Source organism: Lotus japonicus, chromosome 4 (genome assembly GCF_012489685.1).
Source record: "Lotus japonicus ecotype B-129 chromosome 4, LjGifu_v1.2".
NCBI classification, from domain to species: Eukaryota; Viridiplantae; Streptophyta; class Magnoliopsida; order Fabales; family Fabaceae; genus Lotus; species Lotus japonicus.
This window is the reverse complement of record NC_080044.1, coordinates 77,969,657-77,991,813: the sequence shown is the minus strand read 5'-3', so window position 1 is coordinate 77,991,813 and position 22,157 is coordinate 77,969,657. Positions and strand designations below refer to the sequence as shown.

At 37.3% G+C, this 22,157-nt stretch overlaps 4 protein-coding genes and 1 pseudogene across 4 annotated transcripts; 3 read left to right on the top strand and 2 right to left on the bottom strand.

Moving 5' to 3' along the window:
• Nucleotides 1-929: 929 nt before the first annotated feature.
• LOC130713407 (serpin-ZX-like) lies at nt 930-1,642 on the top strand (annotated as a pseudogene).
• Nucleotides 1,643-2,905: 1,263 nt separating this feature from the next.
• LOC130713405 (serine/threonine-protein kinase/endoribonuclease IRE1-like) lies at nt 2,906-7,034 on the top strand. The gene is made up of 7 exons (XM_057563176.1): nt 2,906-3,115; nt 3,236-3,308; nt 4,830-5,607; nt 5,710-5,885; nt 6,189-6,435; nt 6,517-6,814; nt 6,891-7,034. The coding sequence occupies exons 1-7, from the start codon at nt 2,906-2,908 to the stop codon at nt 7,032-7,034; spliced, it is 1,926 nt and encodes a 641-aa protein (XP_057419159.1).
• Nucleotides 7,035-10,451: 3,417 nt separating this feature from the next.
• LOC130713404 (replication factor A protein 1-like) lies at nt 10,452-14,073 on the bottom strand. Its single transcript, XM_057563175.1, has 10 exons — nt 13,650-14,073; nt 13,453-13,549; nt 13,243-13,364; nt 13,086-13,170; nt 12,878-13,010; nt 12,500-12,778; nt 11,353-11,532; nt 10,954-11,094; nt 10,734-10,868; nt 10,452-10,643 (listed from the first exon to the last, which is right to left on the bottom strand). The coding sequence occupies exons 1-10, from the start codon at nt 14,071-14,073 to the stop codon at nt 10,452-10,454; spliced, it is 1,788 nt and encodes a 595-aa protein (XP_057419158.1).
• Nucleotides 14,074-15,511: 1,438 nt separating this feature from the next.
• LOC130713403 (uncharacterized) lies at nt 15,512-15,859 on the bottom strand. Its single transcript, XM_057563174.1, has one exon. The coding sequence runs from the start codon at nt 15,857-15,859 to the stop codon at nt 15,512-15,514; it is 348 nt and encodes a 115-aa protein (XP_057419157.1).
• A 485-nt stretch (nt 15,860-16,344) lies between these two features.
• On the top strand, nt 16,345-19,026 carry LOC130714500 (uncharacterized). The gene is made up of 2 exons (XM_057564398.1): nt 16,345-16,838; nt 18,719-19,026. Exons 1-2 carry the CDS (start codon nt 16,608-16,610, stop codon nt 18,965-18,967), a joined length of 480 nt encoding a protein of 159 aa, XP_057420381.1. The 5' UTR covers nt 16,345-16,607; the 3' UTR covers nt 18,968-19,026.
• Nucleotides 19,027-22,157: the final 3,131 nt, after the last annotated feature.

The following is a 22,157-nucleotide window of genomic DNA, read 5'->3' as shown; positions in this document are numbered from 1 at the left end:
ATCGCACGGGTAAAAAAACACTAGTTTTAATTAAAACAAGAATATATTTACTGATTCATTGGAATTCAATTGGATGAAGTTTACAATTACCTTGCACCCACAATCAATTCATAATATATTCTTGTTGGTTTTTTTTGAAACTATTTTCTTCTTGCTTGTATTTCGATATATGATTTGTGTGATTCTGTTACTATATAGAAGTACAAATATTAAAAATATTTATATGATTTTGTATTATTTAATGCTTAAAATTAGGTATGTGTATTATGAGTCGCCCTATAAGTATTGTAACTATCCCTCTCTCATTCAGAAATCAGAACAAACAACCATGGATCTCAAAAAAGCAATGAGGTGTCAAGAAGATGTTGGACTCAGCATTACAAAGCATTTATTCTCAAAAGAAGATTCTCACGAGAAGAACCTCCTCTTTTCTCCCTTGTCTCTCCATGTTGTTTTTAACGTCATGGCCGCGCTGGAAGCACACCCGACGAGCTTCTTTCCTTCCTCCGATTTGACTCCACCGACCATCTCACCACCTTCTTCTCCCAGGTCATCTCTCATGTGTTGTTCTCTGACGATCATCTGCGTTTTTCCAATGAAATGTGGGTTGATGAATTATTTTCCCTTTCACATTCTTTTAAACAACTTGTGGCCACCCATTACAAGGCCACTCTTGCTTCCGTTGATTTTAAAACCAAGGTACTATCGATCTCTCTTTTTTTATCAACATCTTAATTTTTTGTAATTGATCAACATATATGTCTATTTAATTGTTTATGAAAAAAAATGATTTTGATTTTGATGGGCTTTTAAAGGGTGATGAAGTGCACCATGAAGTGAATTTGTGGGTTGAAAAAAGATGAATGACCTTATCACACATCTCCTTCCTCCCAGTACTGTAAGCAACTTAACCAGACTTATCTGTGAAAATGTATTGCGCTTCAAGGAAACACAAGTTTCCGGCTATTCCAATCAAATTTAAATTTCACCTCTTTAATGGCACCTCAGTCACTGCTCCCTTTATGAGAAGCATGCAAAAGAAGCACTTCATTAGTGCTTTTGATGGTTTTAAAGTTCTCCATCTTTCTTATAAACAAGGTGGAGATAAAATGCGTCGGTTTTCCATGTATATTTTTCTTCTAGATGCAAAATATGGGCTATTAGCATTAATTGAAAAGTTAGCTTCAGAATCTGGTTTCTTAAAAGACAAGTTTCCTCGGTGAAAAATTGCAAGTACGTGACTTTCTTATTCCAAAATTCAAGATTTCTTTTATATTTGAAGCTTCTAATGTTATGAAGGAATTGAGATTGATTTCGCCACTCTCACCGAGATGCTGATTTTACAAAAATGGTGGTGAAAATGAACTCTCATTTGGATAAATTATGTGTGGAAAACGTATTTCACAAATCTTTCATTGAGGTAAATGAAAAAGGCACCATAGCTTCGGCAGCATCCCTTGCTCGGGCATTAAGAGGTAGTCGTCCGGTTACCACTATAGACTTTGTAGCTGATCACCATTTCCTTTTTCTAATCCGAGAAGATTTCAACGGAACAATTCTCTTTATTGGACAAGTGCTCAATCCACTTGATGGAACGGATGCATCTGCCACGCCGGTGAAATTTGGAAAGCCCAATATCTGAGTATATTGAAGGTTCATGTTTTTCTTTATTATGCTGTTGAATTTTTTTATCTTTGTGTAGTATTTCGATATGTTCTTTTAAAGATATTTGATTTGATTGAACCTATTTTGTTTAGCATGTAGTGTTTGCTCATTACTACCTTTTTTTTATTTGATAATGTTCAATTTTTTTTTTGATACATCGGAAAACAAAACAAGGAACGACAAAACTAACAAGCAACGCCAGAGTCCTTAATTAAAAGGACTTCCAGCTCTACATCTGGATGGTTCAAAACCCAGAAATCTGACGTAGTAGCAGCAGCACCAAGCTTGGCCAAATAATCAGCAGCTCTGTTGCACTCCCTAGAGACTACATTCAGAGTCACCAGCCAGTTTCTTTGCAAGAGCTCCTTGATAGAGAATAAGACTGAGTATGCAGAATGGAGATGGAGGTTGTCACCGTCTTCCAAAGTGGATACCAGGTTCGCACAATCAGTTTCACAGCGAATCTTTCGATGCCCTTGGTCCCAAGCAAGGCGCAAAACGTCGCGGACAGCACAAGCCTCAGCCATGAACGGACTGGCCAAAGGATTATCAGGAACCTTTGAATAAAAACCGCCCAACCACTTACCTCGATGGTCACGCAAAACTCCTCCACTTCCCATAACTTGAATCCCCTCTCTATAACTGCCATCAGAGTTGCACTTGATGAAGCCTTCTTCAGGGGGGTTTCCAGGAATGTAACATAAAGTCCAAAGCTGTAGCCATATCTGGGTGAGCCCAACACCTGAGAAAATCATCGTGGTCGTGACAAACCATACGCCACACTTGTTCCTCCGACCACGGGTGGGGATCCAGCATCGCGTTATTACGCCATTTCCAGATATTGAGACAAGTAGAAGTTTCTCAGTTGGTCCTTAATTGAAAAAAAAAGGAACTATTTGCCGTTATAAGTTATTTTCTTTATATTTTCGATGTAAAAAAAAAAAATACCCGATACAATTGATTGTGGAATTTGTAGTTAGACACTTTTTTTTTTGTCAATTTTTTGGTTTTGCATTGTAGCAATTGTACATGATGTTTTTTAAGTAAATGGAGTTTTTTGAACGTTAAAATAAATGGATTTTTTTTGGCTCGGGGTGTATCTCACATCAGCCTCCCAACTATTGGAGTTGTTATCAAATAAATATTGTGTAAATTTTAATAGCTTTGAAAGTATTTCTTTCCATCAAAAAAATAATTTAATTTCCACCTCCTTAATGGCACCTCAGACAAGATTCCTTCCATGGGAAACAAAAAGAAAGAGCATCTTATTAGCGTACTTGATGACTTCAAAGTCTTCGGCCTTCCTTATAAACAAGGTAGAGATAAAATGCATGAGTTCACCATGTATATTTTTCTTCCAGATGCTAAAGATGGACTTTTAGCAGTAATTGAAAAGTTGGCTTCAGAATCTAGTTTCTTGAGTGATAAGTTTCATCAACAAGAAGTCAGAGTACGTTGATTTGCTAATATATTATTCATTTAAAATAATAAATTAATAGTATGTTACCTGAACTTGCTGTTTTTTTTTAAATTATTCATTTTCCCTCTGTTTGTGTTACCTGTGAAACAGGAAACTTGCAATGAAACCTTAACCTTAGGCCTTAGCAATTGGAAAACTTGGTTGTCATTGGACATGTCAAGCGGTCTCCTAGTTCAGAATTATTCCGTGCCGAAATAAGTATATGATATGCGGGCATATGCTACAACATGTTATATTGTTATATCAATTAATCCATGTCAATGTTGCCAATGGATAAAGTTCCAAGTATATATGGTGATTTGGATTTGTACTTTTATGCCTATCTAGTGCCACATCTAAAATCTATACACACTTATTCAAAAATAAGTGTGACAAAACATCTAATTATATTTCACACATCTAATTATACACTCGAAATGAATTTTAACATCCAATCTCTTTCTTTCTTTCTTTAAAAAAAAAAAGAAAGATCCAATCCGAAAAATTGCATAAATTACAATACTTTTTTCCTTTGAATTTTAGATAAAAAGGTGAAATAAAAATGCGTAAATGATAATTAATCTAAAATGTCATTTTTTTTTATAATGTAGAGGGCTTAAGCCCGAGAACTAACATGAGCTAAAACTCTAGCATCATTTCTAAGCATAGAGAATAACCAAGGAGGGGCATTCTCTCCATTGAAAACTAAGTTTTGGGCTTGATGTCCCATGCTGGCTAATTTGTCTGCCTCATATTTGCCTTCCTGTTTATGTTGTGGAAAGTGACCTTCACCAGTCTTGAAGCTAGATTATGGATTCGCTCAACTATCATGTTGTTCCTTTGTTATGATTGTCTGCATTTTTGCTACCGTTTTTGAGTCTGTGACAAGATGTCGAACACGATGTCTTAACATCTTGACTGACATGTGTCCCTACGAACTGTTGTGTGCTTGGATGATTAATTGTGAAGCGTTGGATTGATTTCATGGTAATCAAGTTAGGGTTGTTGAAAAAGCTTATGTGTGCTGCTCAAGAAATATATCAAGTGTGATCAAATCTGTTTTTGTTTCAGAAGATTTGATCTGGTTTTAATTTGTGAAAGTTCCAATCTATTTTCAAATTGAGCAGTTCTTTCTCGGGCTGAAGTCCTCCAGAAAGAATTAAAGCCCTCTCAATTAAGAATATCCCTGAGCCGAACTGGTCTCTTAATGATCCTCTTGTGCTTAAATGTTGCCTATGGCCCAATGTCATCAATAGCTCTAGTCAGAATTTTTTTGTGAGGGAAGCCTTATGAGACCGGAAATCTATAAATAGAGGGAGCAAAAAACGGCTTTGCATTTCAATCTTCCATCTTTCTTTTTGAGACTTCACCTTGTGAGCTAAAGGAGACCGGAGGGACTTGCGGGAGGTAGTCATACCAAGTAGCTATATGAATTAGGTTCATTTCCTTCTCCTCATCAAAAGAGCAAGCGCAAAGCATAGGATAGCCCACTAAGGGGAATCGATCGGTTGAATCCGTTGCAAGCCCCAAACCATAGGATTTCTGCCCCATATACACTTTTTCAAGGACAAAGACAGCCAAAGATCTTTGTATCCTGAGATTTATTTAAATTACCTTTTGTGTGAATTTTACCTTGTATCCTGTATTTCATACTATAAAAATTTCTTTCTTGTTTCTAATTTTTATAAGTCTAATATTTGATCAGAAAGAGAGGCAACCATTCAAGATATCAGAAGCATCATTGTCGAGTTTCCAACATCATGGCGGGCTTTCATTCTTTCATTATTCATTGCCATCTGCAAAGGGCAAGATGAGCCGTTTCCTTCCAACGATGCTCAAGTTTCTTGGCCAATGGTTGTTGGTGTGGCAATTTTGATTATATTTGTTCTGGGGATTATTGTGACCCTGCGGTTCTGGTTTACAGAAAGGCTTCCATACGAGGAGAGGGGCACAAGTGAAAAATCAAAATCCAAAAAAAAGAAAAATAAAAAGAAAGGTAAACAGATCATAAGTGATCTGATTGATAACGGTGGACAGGGATCAAATACGCAGATAGGTAACGATGGGTTGACAGATGTTACACAACTGACAATATCTGAAGATCAACTAGGACTTGGATCAAATGACACTGTGATTTATGGAGGCACATATGGATATGCAAAGAGACCAGTAGCAGTGAAGAAAATTATTAATGACCATCACAAAGAAGCGATTGACGAAATGGAAATTTTGATGAAGTCAGACAGTCATGAGAACATAATTAGGTTCTTTGATATAAAAGTGGATAACGACTTCCACTACATTATATTGGAGAAGTGCGACTGTAACCTCGGAGAACTGATTCGGTACTTCTCACCGGTTTCACCAAGCTCTTCCAGCCACCGAGGTTCTAATGATTTTCTTGAAAGAGTTAGAAGAGAATTGAATCCAGATCTAGAGTGTAGTAATGGAGCGACTTCTCCTCTCTTAATGAAGTTACTCAAGTACGCATGCCTTTCAATTTATGTAAACTTTGCTCAAAGTGTTATATGATGTACAGAACTTATATTCTAACTTTGATGAAATGACTGTTACATGATCTACAGAGAAATAGTGGCGGGGCTAAGACATCTGCATGAGCTAAATATCATACACGGAGACATCACACCGGAAAATATTTTAGTAGTCAGAGAGCGGAACACACTGTGTATTAGAATAGCTGATATGGGCATCAGCAGAGCACTTCCGGTGGGTCAAAGTTCACTAGCAAAGAAGAATTCAGGTAAGTACCCCTTGGTTTCTTTGCTTTATAGGATATGTGAGCTATCGATTTTTGGTACTGATTCATGGCTTATCCCTAATCCATATATATTTTGGACTTTCAAAAAAAAATGAAAGATTGTACCACTTTTCATTAAGAGTTGAGAGGTAGCTACTAGTACTAGATAGAAAACAATAACGAAAAGTAGATGAATTGTTGTATATAATTATCGTCCAAGGTATTCTCTAACTCTAGTGTACTAAAAGAATAACTAACTCTGAAGCTTGAGGTATCTAATCCGTACTCTTGTACTTTTTGTTGCAGGCATGGGAAGTGTTGGCTGGATGGCACCGGAAGTCCTTTCTAGTTCACGCCAGAAGCTTGTGGTTGACTCCTTTAGTCTAGGTTGTCTAATATTTTTCTGTTTAACTAGTGGGGGACACCCCTTTGATCCGTTGTTGGAACGGCAGAAAAATATCATGTGTGGTGTAAGTAATATTTCCGCTGTTCAGCATTCGCCGGAAGCCTTTCACTTAATTGAAGGCTTATTAGAACCTAATGTTGAGCGAAGGTAGTGTTACATTTGAAGGACTCTTTAACCCCCAACTTTGAGATTTTAATTTTTTTTTTAATTTGTTTTGTGTAATTTCAGGCTCACTCTCCAGAATGTTTCAAATCATCCTTTTTTCTGGAATCCAAAAAAATGTCTTGACTTTCTAAGGGAGGTAAGTGAAAGACTGGATAAAGCGCCAGCATTTATTCTAAATGACATTCAGCTGATCGCTGTTGGGAAAGGTTGGACAGCAAAATTGGACGCCGTTCTACTTAATCAACTCATTCCACCATCTCATCAAACAAGTCTTACATATAACGACCAAGAACCAAGAGACTTGATCAAAGCTATACGCAACAAGTATTGTCACTATGGACAGCTGACTCAACCAGCAAAGGTTATTTCTTCTCTTAAATATTTTGTTTTAGCAAAGCTTGATGTATTGGCTTATCATTTTCTATTTTGGCTTACAGAGACGTGTTGGGCGACTTCCTATGGAATTCTACGAGTACTTTCGGTCAAGGTTTCCTTCATTGCTGATTGAGGTTTATAAAGTAATTTCCATGCATTGTAAACAAGAGCAACGATTTAGGAGCTTCTTTACGGATGACATTTAGATGGTCCAAAAAAAAAAATTGTGCCTACTAGGAGTGTCAATCAGTAGTTTTCATGCGCTTCTTACTTAGGGAGTTACATAGGGATGTAACCCAGTTTTCTGTATGATTGCCTTTACCGTTTATTTTAATATAACAATATAAACCATATCTGATTGCCTTATGGGATCTTGGCCCGATTTTGTTTTTGTGTGCCTGAATCTTACCAATCTCTGTTTTTTTTTACATTCAAAATGTCTTTATACTACGATCAGTCAAAAGGAAAGCGCATTAATACCAAAACAATAGAGCCGTTCAAACATAAAGACAAGACACAACATAATAGAGGCTAACAAAGCCAAGTCTAAGAATGAATTCAACAGTGTAATAGTTCGGTACATGTGGTCAGAAGGATTTCCAGTAATCTCATAAACAATTGTACCAACAACATCTCTTTTGAACTATACGATAGATAAACTAGAAAGGTATGTATTAAATGGGTAACTAGAAGATGAAAATAATCATAACCAGCAAAGTGAAACTAAATGAGGATTAGCTGCTACATGTCAACATAGCTGATGTTGACAAGATTACAAAATTGAATATTTACATGCAATTAAGATTTTATAAAAGAGATGCTGAACTGATAATAGTATCAAAGACATACATGTCACGGATTATGGAGATTTTATGTTCTTGAAAATACTTCTCAAACTTTTAGAATTAGTCTAAAAAATGAAAATTAACAATATGTACTAGTTAGACAATTCCATACACACACTCACACGATAAACTAGAAAGGTATGTATTAAATGGGTAACTAGAAGATGGAAATAATCATAACCAACAGAGTGAAACTAAATGAGGATTAGCTGCTACATGTCAACATAGCTGATGTTGACAAGATTACAAAATTGAATATTTACATGCAATTAAGATTTTATAAAAGAGATGCTGAACTGATAATAGTATCAAAGACATGCATGTCACGGATTATGGAGATTTTATGTTCTTGAAAATACTTCTCAAACTTTTAGAAGTAGTCTGAAAAATGAAAATTAACAATATGTACTAGTTAGACAATTCCATACACACACTCACACGATAAACTAGAAAGGTATGTATTAAATGGGTAACTAGAAGATGGAAATAATCATAACCAGCAGAGTGAAACTAAATGAGGATTAACTACTACATGTCAACATAGCTGATGTTGACAAGATTACAAAATTGAATATTTACATGCAATTAAGATTTTATAAAAGAGATGCTGAACTGATAATAGTATCAAAGACATGCAGGTCACGAATTATGGAGATTTTATGTTGTTGAAAATACTTCTCAAACTTTTAGAAGTAGTCTGAAAAATGAAAATTAACAATATGTACTAGTTAGACAATTCCATACACACACTCACACTATATTCCAAACATGAAGCTCAGCCACAAGGCCTTCACTTTAGCTTCATGAAGCTCAGCCACGGATGCCTTTTAAAGCTTCATCTGTTTAATCATGTCATTGGCTAACTCAAGCGACTTCTATAAGTTATCTCTCATCGTGGTCAGGTCAACTATCTCTCACCACGGATGTTGAAGGATTTAAAAGTATATGAATATGATGAATTATGTCTGTGGTTTTAGGTTATACATGTCAACATAGCTTATGTTGACAAGATTGAAAAATTGAATATTTACTTGTAATTAAGATTTTATAAAAGAGATGTTGAACTGATAATAGTATCAAAGACATACTGGTCTCGAATACTGGAGATTTTATGTTGTTGAAAATACTGCTCAATCTTTCCATTCACTTTCTTGGGTAGTTTGGGCGCTCCCCAATCGGTCTTGAAGGCATACTTAAATTTTGTTAACAATGAATGGGGGGGTAAGCAGGCCTGGTGGGAAGGAAAGCCTTCTGTAGTGGGGCTCGCGAATCAGGGGATCAAGGCATTGGAGCGTGGTTGATTGGGTGGTTCAAAATTGCATGTGGAGTTATGGATGGCCGTCTTACCAAACAATAATTGGAAGCGTGGATGGCTCACTTTTCAAGGCCCGTCAAGGCATTATGTTTCCAGTGGAGGGTTGTCTCTTCCAACATAAGGGTTTTAGGCGCTTAAGGTTTGGTTAAGGGCTTCTCACAATTCTTTTGCGCCTAATATCTAGACGCAAGCCTTTAGGGCTGTGTACCGCTTAGGATTTTGGGCCAGCTCACCATGATATCGGTTTTGGGCTCCTGGGACATATCAAAGGCGGCCCAACAAGAACAACCCGTTAAAGAGCTCCAGAGAGGATCGGGGCTAACTTGCCACGTAAGACTGTGAAAGACGATGTTTTAACCAAGTCTTTACTGACTCCCGGGATAAGTTAGCTAGCTTTGCTATCACGATGTTACCTTTCTGCTACGTGTAACCAAATCTATTCAATGTCTCTAGACGTTTAGCATGGTTAGCCTATCTATTTTATAAAGGAGGCTTACTATAACTATTGTAACTCAACTTTTATCAATATACCACTCTTAGATCTCGTTTTGCACAACTTACTTAGTCTTAGGGTTCTTTTCAAGAACATCACACTATTAGATGGGAAACCAATCTGGCCCTAGCCCTACATAAATGACATTTCTTAATAGATTAGCCGCCATGGAATAAATGTATATTGTAGACTTTGACGTGGCAAGTGATTCATCAAAGAAGGAACAACGTCACCATAGCGAGCAACTTCGACCACAACATGAGCATGTATATATAAACATAAATTGGTCACCAAGAGAATGCAAGAGTGAAAGAAAGTGAAGCCACTCAAAAAAAAAAAAAAAAAAAGCTTCCTCAATCTTCTTTTCCTTTCTGATCTTGCTCGTTTTGATACCTCCTCCACTATCTTTCTTCAATACCCCACTCAAATTTCTCTCATCTTACCAACTCTGAACCCAATTAGAAAACAATCAAGTTCTTCTTCTAGTCTTTGCAAAACATGGCTACAGATATAGGAAGTTACAACAGCGGCAACATCACAATGGATCATTTCTCAGATCCATATAGTGAAGAACTCATGAAAGCACTTGAACCTTTCATGAAAACAGATTCTTCTTCTTCCACCTATCTCTCACCTGAACAATCACAATCACACTACCCTTCCATCTCCAAAAACAAAGTGACAGCCACTAAATCACATTAATTGTATACATTAGGCAATCAATTTACTGTATTTAATTATTTCAAATTTTTCACTTGAATCAAACAGAATAGCATTAGGTAAAAAATAATGCAAACATTGTCGCAAACATCCAAAATTCATTCATAAACCTGCAAAATTGGCGCACGCAGCGCACTTCAAAATGTCAAGATTACATAGCAACGCAAAACAAAGGAACATCACAGTCTTGGCCAAATTCTTAAAAAAAACACGAAAAACATAAAACAAAAACTAAAAGACAGCGACATCTTTAAATCTTTTCCTTCTTAACAGCTTTCAAAATCTTCTTGTTTCCGGCAGAACGACACTTCACATCAACATCAGGAGGGGAAGGGCGCTTGGTAGGAGGAGATGCTTCAGCAGAAGAATCAGCAACATCAATTCCATTATCAGTAGAAAGACTTGGACCAACAACCGCAGCAACAACCTCAGCATGAAGAGTCTATGAAAATAATTGAGAAACATTAAATTAAAACAATTAACGCCAGCGGATCATCAAATTCTTAAAAAATTCCTTATTAGAATATTTGACCTTAAGTTTCTCATTCCTATCTTCTTTCATGTTCTCCAATTTCACCTTCAGTTTCATCTTGCCAGAGGTAGAAGATTCAACTGACCCGCCAGATGCAGGAGAACCAACAACATTAACAGCAACATCACTCAAAGTCTACAAAAAAATAAACACGTTAGCATGGCTGCATAAACAACGGTAGATAATAAAGTGACAACTGCATAAACTAATTATGAATTACCTTCATCTTTTGCCCGCTCTCAGAAGAAGACCCAGCATAAGGTGTGAGGTTCTGAGAATCAGAACCCAAATCAACAACTTTTCCGGATGGCGGCTCAGTTGAGGGTACTTCAACAGCAACAGCGAAATCAGCGTTCAGATCCTAAAAGATCAAAAAGAGCTTATTTGGGTCAAAATCCAGAATTTTTATTGATTATAAAACAAATTTCATTAAAGTATGAGTTTTATAAAGAAACCTTAGACACTATTGGGTTCACACTTTCCTTCTTAACAGCAGAAGTTGGGGTAGCAAGAAATTCGAAAGGATCAGAACCATCATGGAAACGTATTAACCATAAATCGTCAAACACAGCAATGACGCATGAGTGAAATACACGCTGATAGAATTTTTCAATTATACCTCCGATGGGGGGAAGTTAGTGACAAACTGAGAAATAATATCAGTATCGGAACAAATCTTCTTAACACGATAGGAAGGCTCATATATGGAGTTTGAGCTATTTGACACTTCAATTTTGAATAGAAAAGTCCTGTCAATCAGTTCCAAAATTTCAGCCGGAACATTAGAAGCATCAAGTCCCTGAAAATGAAACATATACGTGGTTATTAAAAAGATAGAACATGGTTATTAAAAAAATATATAAAAACTTCAATGCATAGTGTGACACCCGGGGCTGACGAGGGCGGGGAGTGATCGCCGGTGCAATGAGGCACGGACAAGGAGCGGCTCCTGGCAGGCTTCTAGGCGGAGGGTCACAGGAATGAGCCGATCTCGCACCCGAACAAGAGGTATTCCGAGACTGTGTAGGGATGGACTATACAGTTGAGGAAGGCATATATGATTTGATTGTACTACCCATAACAACAAGTTGCAACTTCTTTTCGGGAGCCCAACTGATAAGAACTCCATGGTTAAGTGTGCTTGCCTTGGAGCAATATCGTGATGGGTGACCTCCTGGGAAGTTTTCCCGGGAAGTGCGCGAGTGAGGACAAAGCGCACTGAAAAGACTCGTGTTGTTACCGTGAGGCCAGTCGTCAGATCGGGATGTTACAAGTGGTATTAGAGCCAACCTCTCCCAGTACGGTGTGGTTCGAGGACGAACCAAGCGGAAGCTGGTGGGCCTGTGACACCCGGGGCTGACGAGGGCGGGGAGTGATCGCTGGTGCAATGAGGCACGGACAAGGAGCGGCTCCTGGCAGGCTTCTAGGCGGAGGGTCACAGGAATGAGCCGATCTCGCACCCGAACAAGAGGTATTCCGAGACTGTGTAGGGATGGACTATACAGTTGAGGAAGACATATATGATTTGATTGTACTACCCATAACAACAAGTTGCAACTTCTTTTCGGGAGCCCAACTGATAAGAACTCCATGGTTAAGTGTGCTTGCCTTGGAGCAATATCGTGATGGGTGACCTCCTGGGAAGTTTTCCCGGGAAGTGCGCGAGTGAGGACAAAGCGCACTGAAAAGACTCGTGTTGTTACCGTGAGGCCAGTCGTCAGATCGGGATGTTACACATAGAAGGTAAAAGAAAAAAGAATACTCACAGCTTTGTTAGAAGCATCAACTAATTCAGCACAACTCTTATTCAGCAAAGCAGAAGCCTCTTGATCAAACACCACAAAAGTAGCACTATCATTGGAATCCATGACTCGAAGTTGAATACGAAACTTGTACAATGGAGAAACAACATGTCGATTGCAAGCTTCACAAAAATACATTCCATCAGCAGGAAACACTTTCTTACTACACTTGCAAGCTGGATAATACCAGTCCATGCCATCAGAAATGTACTTCACAGTACCAAGGACAACACAGTACGATTTCTGGCACGAAATAAAAACAATGTTACAATCACAACCTCAACTAATAACAACATCAAGTAATAAGAACAAACATATGTATTATAACACTTAAAGATATACCTGAGCAAGATCCTTAATTTGCTGTATGGTTTTACCATCAGTTTGCCTCAATAAATCCTCTTCAACAGATATCCGACCAGAATCCTGAAGCTGACTCAGAACTTGAGACGCAGGATCATTCCTCTCGAAAAAACTACAAACAATAAGCAATAGATTAATTAACATGATTATGTAAATAAGCTAATCAAAATCCTTTTCAAAATTGTACCTTTCCCGAGTTTTGTTGGCCTCATCGAGCTGCGGATTAAACAAAATCTTTGTAGCACCATAAACATTCTGAATACTCCCCTTACCTACAGAAAAGTCACACATTATAGTAATGCACTTAGGGTTCGAAACCTAAATAAAAAAGATTAGATTTGTACCCTTGAAAGGCTTAATTTTAGCATAATGCACAACCACCACAGCATTAGTCATATTTCCAGATGAGAGATGACCCAAAATCTCAGCAACATATTTGCCAAAAAAAGCACATTCCATTCTAACACTGTAAAAAAATTTTAAATGTCAAAACGATAACATCTATAATAAAAAAGGAAACTTTGAAAATAACGAATATTATACAAAACATTTACCCATCCTGTTCAAGCTCAAGGGTGATCTTCTTCTGCCTAACACCATCTTTCTCAAACTCCTGCTCAGCACTTGCCCCAGTTAATATTCCAATAACATCTGCACAACATAAAAAAATAATTTTCAGACACAATTAGCTACGGCAAAGTAAAATCATATAATCATAGAAATGAAAATAACGGAAAGCATAGCTTTCAACCTATCAGGAAAGAAGTGTCGGGGTCATTGAATATGATTTCCGAAATGGGCATGAAAGAATATGGAGTTGGATTAATCTGAGTATTGGTAAGTACACGAACAGATGTATGAATCTGGAAATTGATCTTGTAGGGATGACGGGTTGTCCTAAAATCACGACCACACTTTCCAACCCCAAAAAAAGAGATTCGATAAACCCTATCCTCTGTTAACAGAGGTTGGAAACGATAAATCAAAGTCTTGCTGACGGTGGCGTGAATCTTGTCGCCATTGGAATCAAGCAGAACCATATCCATGGAAAATGGTAACTTCGAACCATACAGACTCGAGCTAACCCATAGACGCTCAACTTTGGAAACAATGTTCCATGTTTCTTTCGAAGGATTAAGGGCTGAGATTGTATCGACCTTTCTAGCCAAAGCCATTGGAAAATAAGAGCAAAAAGATTGATAAATAGGAAAACTGACGGTGATGGAATTGCAGTGAGAAAGGGGTATTTATAGCACACCATCGATAAAAAATAATGGAGAACGAAAATTTGAAATCAAATGCCAAGGGAAACGATTAGGTAGATAAGCCGGTGAAAAGCATTTAGGTTTAATTGCAGCTGCAAATAGAAAGCCAAAGCACGCATGAACATAAATTAGGGGAAAACGCCATATCCGATTGGTAAAGAGGGGCGGTGACGGATATTGGGAGAAAAAATTGGGATTACTTAATTTTTTAGGAGATTTTCAATTGGTCAATCGAAGCGGCAGCAATAAACACAGGAACTTGAGGAGGCAATCAAGAAAAAGAAGCCGGAATGGCACATGGAGGAACGGAAGGGAGTAGTGGAAAACTTGAACGCTTATTGGGTAAAAAGAAGGCAAGTGGAGCCCATGAAGCTCAAATGCATGAGAAGCCGACACGTAAGAGAGAAGGCATTGAGAGTCATTCTTAGAGCAGAATTTTTGTGGGAGTGACACATCAGCAGAGTCTCTCTCCTAGTGATTTTGTTTTATAAAGTATATAGATGATCAACATCCAAGTATTTGTAGGTTAACCTCCCAAGGGGTAAGTCATAAATACTTGACATCAAATTGACAGTTAATTAACTCCTAGTTTAGACACTTGATACTCGTCCTCAACTACTTATAACTGCTAGCTATTAACTAACTTGAAATATATACATAGACATGCAACCAGCTATAACTACTAATTATGAGTTAAAATAGTAACTTCTATTAATTGCAAGTTTTTTTTTTTTAAGTTTGTTATTAAACTGTCACCACTTTACTACATATCATCTTTGAGCTATACTCCCTGTCTCCCTCCCAGGGCGGAGAGAGGGGGATATAGTTGGGACGATGACCCCTCCAAGCTTTTCAATCTTGTGTACATATTATTCATATATATGTGAATTGTAGGAATTATTGTACAAACGCCATGTTTTTTATTCTTAGACTCTTTCTTTGATCTTGGCTCTCTGATCTCAAATTTCAATTTCTGCGACTTCTACCTTTGTTCATAATCTTCTGTTGTTTTAGATTTTTATATTAAAAACTTTTATTAATTTAAAAATTTAAAACTATTTATCTCCATCTCTTCCATGTAATTTAATTTTAACCTTAAATGACAAACAATATTTGGAATATATGGAGCATTATTCAACTAACCTTGTCATGGGCTCATGGCAGAGTTCAATTAACTTTTAACTTGTACCTAAGACAGGGATTTTTTACTTTCACTTAAAGACAACACATCTTAGGCTTCAAGAACTCTAGAACTCTTCATAATTGTCTCTTTCCGTTAAAATTTGATTTTTTTTTCGGTTACATATGAAAAAAAAAACAAGAGAAAAGCAAGAACGGAGGAAAAGAACTATCCAACACCATCCACAAGCAAGGCTTGGACCAAGCTTGAGGGTGGTTGACCCCATCTCCTGGGAGGTCCGTCGACGTTCGTCGCCGTGCAGGCAAGAGTGTCAGCTGCTGTGTTACGCTCCCTGGCAACCAAGGCCACCTTAGCTGTCCAGTCACGCTTGAGCAAGTCCTTAACTGAGGATAGCACATCTCTGTCCCAACACTGATCTACTGCAACTTTAGGTTGGAGAGCCTCCACCACACCAGTGCAATCTGTGAAGCACACCACATCGTGCACGCCTAGATCCCAGCAATGCTGCAAGCCAAGCTTCACAGCCTGAACCTCCGCCAAGAACGTCGTGCCCATCCCGAAACTTTAAAATAACGCCTAGAGTAAGGGTAACGCCTAGTGGGGGGTTTTTTTTTTGGAAATACCTAGTTGGGTTGTTTGACTTTTTATTTTATATTATGAATTTTAAAATATTTTTCAAAAACAATTTTTAAATTATTTTTTTTAAAAGAACAAATTGCTTGGACATGTTGATTTTATAAAAGCAACACAATGGTCAAATAATTAACGGTCAATCCATCGGTTAGCAATTAATTTACGACCAACCCACTAGCTAGCAGTTGATTATAGTCGATCGATCATCTAACAATTGATCCACTTAGCTAAAATTAGTTGATTAACACACCCTCAATTAACACTTGTTAGCCGAATTTCTTTATGTTTTTGGTGTCAACCTAACCTAATGAAATGTTTCACAACACTAAAATAATTATAATTATAATTTAAAAACCAAAAACAGATATAAGGATCTCTGAGATAAGAGTTTTCAGTTTTCAGTTTTCACACATCTTCAATAGTCACCAATCCATTCCACTGAGATTCTTGTCCTTGTTTTTTAGTTTATCTTCCCTTTTCAAAATACACTGTGCTAAGTACATTGTATATACTCCGTGCCCTCCTTTGACGTTACTTTGAAACTCCAACTCAAAACATAAACATTTGCCAGTTGTGGTTTGTTTGTTTGTTTCTCCGATTCTCTCTCCCCTCACACGCTCTCATTGTTATCCGTTGAGTTCTTCCCTTCGTCATTCATTCCTCAACAATAATGTTTGATTTTGGCGACGAGCTTATCTTACAGAGTTTCAGAATCCCATGGCTCATTTGGATTCAGCTCATCATAGTGTTGCTTCTTCTCCTTGCCTTCATCTTCTCCTTCACCATCTTTGCTTCTTCAGATCCCTCACCTGACACTGTTGCAGCAGCTTCTGCATCCACCATTCAACCCCTCGCCAACCATCATTCAACGGTCATAACCAACGCTCTACACAGCACCCGGGTATGTATACGAACACCCCATTTCAATTTCTCTTGTTTTTCTTCTACCCTTTTGGATTTTCATGCCTCTAATGCATAAAAGGTCGCATCTTGCTCCATCTCACTCTGAAATCTAGGATTTTAGCTTTACTGTATTGGTTTTTTTTCTTTTTTGAATTTGATGTCTTCTTACCGATTTCTTCTGTGAAATCTAGATGATGATATTAGTGTTTGTACTATTGTAATTGTCAATCTTAATCAAACCCTTCAATTTGTTTGTTTGTTGACCCCTGAGAGTTTGGTCTGTGATCTGGGAATGGTGGATTGAGCCACCGCCGCCACTGAAGTGGTCCTTTGACTTGTTGGTATGGTTAATAAAGTTGGAGACTTGGTATTGAATAAATGTTTCAATTCAGGAGATAGAAAGTAAATTGACTAAATCTTTTTTTATAAATATAATTTTGCAATTCATCTACTTTTGTACTTTGAGTTATAATTGCAGACCCATGCTTTTTTTTAGGTAGACAACAACCGAGAGAGAACTTTCTCACCCCTTTCATGAATTGAATTTTCTAAATTCTATTCCTACTACACCTTTTTCTTAAAAAAAAATGATAAGAAAAAAAGTGAGATAGGGAATGATATGAATTCTTGTCAATTTCTTGGAGGCTGTATTTGATTGACTTCCATCTTGTTTTCACCTTCAAAATTTATTTGTCATTTTCAAACTGTGACCATACATTGTAAAGGTTATGTTTGCATACCGGTTGTCATTAGTGCAAGCATAAAATATGAATGAAACTCTTTTTATGAATTAGAATCAAAGTCCATTAACCACTTCGCTAAGTGGCGGAGGGAGGGGGGGACACCCGTGTCATGGCCCCCCAAGCTTTTCACTTTTGGTTTTTTAACACATGATATGTATGTGAGTTATATAAGTCATTGTAGGTCTACCATATTCTTTTAACCTTGGCCCCTCCTATTTGATCTTGCCCCCCCGTAGTCTCAAATTCCTGCTGCCATTTGTTCACTTCCATAGTCATCTGATCTGCTTGAGGCCTTCAACCAAAGAGATTCTTGCATCTTTACTTCTATTCAACAACAGGTTTTGAATTCTATCCAACAATATTAGTCAGAATTCCATCCAAATTCTAACCATCCAATTGTTGTTGAGAAGTATTTGACTAATTGTTAACGATGTAAGTGTTGGATCTCCCTATGACCCTATCAGGGGGAAAATGTCGGTTGCAACTTAATCATTTAATGTTTGGTATTGTGTCTTCAATCATCAGGGTTTATAAGGTTCTTTTTATGTATAATTGAACTTGTTCTGGAAGTTGAATAATTGTATTTCTTTCATTAGTCAACAGGAGGGGATTGTTGGTTTGTTGTTGAATTTGCTAAAGCACAAAAGTCACCACTGTATTATTTGTATTGTTGCTCAATAACAAATGCAGACATCTATTTTATCAATTTTGTTGAAGTGATAACTTACCTCAATTTTTCGCTTTGAACCCATGCGTCATGTTGTAATTGAAAAACAGAGAAAACAGCATGTATAGAAATGTGTATGTTTTATCGTATGTTAAATCCCAATAAGTAGGAAATCCATGTCCACTTGTCATGAACTTCATGTTGATCAATTTTAGCTGCATTTAGAAGTGTTTATTTGGGTTTATCTAATAGTATAAACAGTTACAAAAATGTCCAGCTATAAAAATAGTTTATAACCTACTACAAGTTCTTTTAAGTTTATTTTTATAGGCTCTTCATTTTAACTTATGATTAAGGTCTTATATCTGCTTATAAGCTAAAGCTTCTTGAATAACCTTATAAATAAGTGCTTACATGATAAGTGCTTATTGCTTAAGCTGCTAACTGATAGAGTATTTTGGCATGCAGGGGGTAGAGAACCTAAGTGTTAAAGGCGAGATAGTAGCAAGAAGTGCAAGCAGAGGGATAGTGAGAGAAGAGGTTGCAGTAGCAGCAGAAGGAGAGGCTTCTTCACCACTTTATTTTCTCCACCCTTGCTATTATTTCAAATTAGCCAGAGTTGCATTTCTGAAATGTCTTGGCCTGGATTCTTCGTCTGAATCTGATGAGAATCCTCCTCCACCAACCCAAAAGCATATGAAAAGGAAAGAAAGTTGATCATGAAAACCATGTTCTCCTCATTTATGACAAAATATGAAAAAGAAAGTTTCTCATCATTCTCAACAGTTTCCTGAATTCATTTTCCTAATTCTTTAATTTTTTGGGCCCCAGCTTCTCCATGATTTGGCATTACAGAAGGAAGCTTCTGCTTTTATGGGGCAATGATTCGTCCATCAGACCATCACAAACTCAGCATAAAATTCTTACCAAGATAAAAAAGTGTGGCCCTCATCCACCATGGTCTCTAGTGGTTCATAGGTGGGCCACAATGTAAACAACTTGTGATTTTTTTTCTTAACCATAAGATATATGATTAATTTTTTTGAATGAGTCAATTATTCAAATGCTGACAAATAAAAACCTCAAATTATAAAGTTAACCTCATGTCACCACTTCTCATCACTTCTTAGACACCACCATCAATCTCATGTCCACCTCGGTCAAATTGCCCTCTAAAGGTGGTTGTCGATAAAAGGTCTCCTTCAACCTACACCCCATTTTCGGGCTTTGATCCTCAAACAATGGATAGTTAACCTCATGTCACCATTTCTCATCACTTCTTAGACACCACCATCAATCTCATGTCCACCTCGGTCAAATTGCTCTCTTGCAGGATCCACTGCCAAACAAGATCAATCACTTGGCTTAACTGGCAAAGGGGGGACCTAAACCACTCACCTGAAAGGCTGAAACCACCACCAAACCCCAGTGCCGGCCACCATCTAAACCAAATTGATCCATAACCAAGCTAGTATCTCAGCCACAAGGTCCATAACCATATTCCACATTGAGATCAAAACACCTTAAGCCATTAACTTCCCAAATCCATCATTTTCCGACAACCTACCTTTAACATCCACTGGATCAACCACCTTACCACAACTCTGCAACCAATTTCATGCCACACCATAACCTCATGCCAAACCTAGACGTTGTCCAGCCCCTACCTTTAGGCCAACCACTGCCACAACGAATGATATATATGATATATATGATCTAGCTTGAGGGGGGAAAGTGTTAGATATTGTTAAATATCTTAGAGACTACAGTCAGCCACCGCCGCCGGATTCCAAGCCATGCGCCTCCCATCTCTCTGCGTGTGAAGTCCACGCGCCTCTATCTCCGCTGCTTTGTTCTCGCTGGTTCTCTTTGTGTATCAGCCAGGTTGCGCCGCTCTCTCCGCTGCTTTGTTCTCGCTGGTCCTCTTTGTGTATCAGCCAGGTTTGGTTTTAAGGATCCTCTGTTTTGACGTGTGTTGTGCCATCTCTCATTGTTGGCCAAGTTTGGTTTGGTTTGGTTTGGTTTGGTTTGGTTTGGTTTGGTTTGGTTTGATTTAGTTTGGTTTAGAGTTTTAACTCTGTTTTGACGCTCAGATCCGCATTGGTTTTTGAGACTTGAGTTGTTGTTTGCGTCTCATTGTTCGAGATGCTCTTATTATATTGATCTTGGCTGATTTTATGCAATTTGGTTTTAAAGGTGACAATGTCACCTTCGTTTGTTTTGTCTCGATTGTTTGGTTTTCTAGTTGTTTGGTTTTCTGGTTTTAGGGCTTCAGCTGCGGGTTGCGCGGGCCCACTCTCTAATGTTTGAGAGTTGTCTGTGTCAAAGTTGACACCATTGTTTGTCTTAGAAGCCATCAATCGATCGACCTCAAGTGTGTTTTATTTCTGTGTGGTTGTTGTTGGGGAGTTGTTGCTTCAGCCTTTGTTTTCTGGCGTATTGTTGCTGGTTTTTCGCCCTTATTTGCTGGCTCAGCTACCCTACGACACTTCAGAAGAATTGGTTTTTGTCTTGCATCAATTTCAGCCAGATCAAGTATGAGAAGTTATCTCTTGCCTGCCCGTGAATTTTGCAGAAGTTCGAAAGATTATTCAATTTGAAGTATGAGAAGTTGTCTTTTGCCGCCACGGATTTACTAGAAGTTTAAAAAGTTATTCAATTCAGAGATTCGCCAAGACCGTCATTGTTAAGGGATATCTATTAAGATAATTTTCTTTTTGGGTTTGATTTGTTACAAGCTTAAAGCTAAGTAAGCTTTAGCTTGAGGGGGAGTGTTGAATATCTATTAAGATTTAGTTTATAATTAGTCTTGTCTCATTGAGATATAGTTTAAATTTGTTTCTCTATCTTAGATTAGTATATCTTAGATTAGTATCTATTTAAATAGAGATGATATCTATTTAAATAGAGATAGGTTTAGATAGATTTAATTTCTTTTTATCTCTTTGTTAGTCTATATATATTGTAGTTTTCAGTCAAGTATTAATCAATGAAATACAAGTATTATTTTATCAAATTCAAGTCTATGTATTGTAGTGTTATATGCTTAAGCATTGTAGTATTGCTCTTTTGTGCTTATCTAGAAGTTTGTGTTCCCTGTTTGCTTGTTGATGTAAGTGCCATTTTGGATGCATTGAAGGCTTTAATCTAAATGACTCTTGACAAGGAAAAATAAATAAATAACAACAATAAAAGTGCAATTTCTGATACTGTTCTGTTGTTTTATGCAGAGATAGCTACAAAACGGGGCCAAAGAGATGTGTTAGATTTGTCTCCAACTGCAATTGCAATTGAGGTCTTCAGCAATTTCTGTCTCATGCCCTTGCAGTTGTAACTCCATTTTAGTTTGTTTACTTAGTATATGTTTGGTTTAGCATAGATGCAAACACAAATTTGATTTCACGTATCTCAATTTTACATTCAACACGATTGAGTTCAACAGAAATCCAAACATACACTTATGGGCAAACTGAAATATTCGTTGACGCTTATGTTGAATATAAATTTTGTATATTTGATGCATATCTAATGTATCCCTTTGTATCTGGCAGGCACTAGAGCAAATTGACACTTTTTTGAAGGGTGAAGATGGCCGTTATGCAGGATGCTAGTACAATATTTGGACGCAAGCATGTTTTGATTGTTTATATTTTTCTCTTCAATTTGTAATTTGCTCACGCTGTTGTGCAGTGTCTTTTGTGTGGATAAATAAAAATAAGAATAAAGCAACATGGCACATGTTGTTTATGTATAATTTGTGCTGGCAAATTAAGCATAATTTGACAGCCAATAGCAACCTTATTTGAGTTATACATTTTTGTTTCATTGTTGATGTATATACTTTGCTATACAATGTGTTTGTTGTAATTCAAGTTCGTTGATCAATTTGTGTGCTTTCATTTTAGAG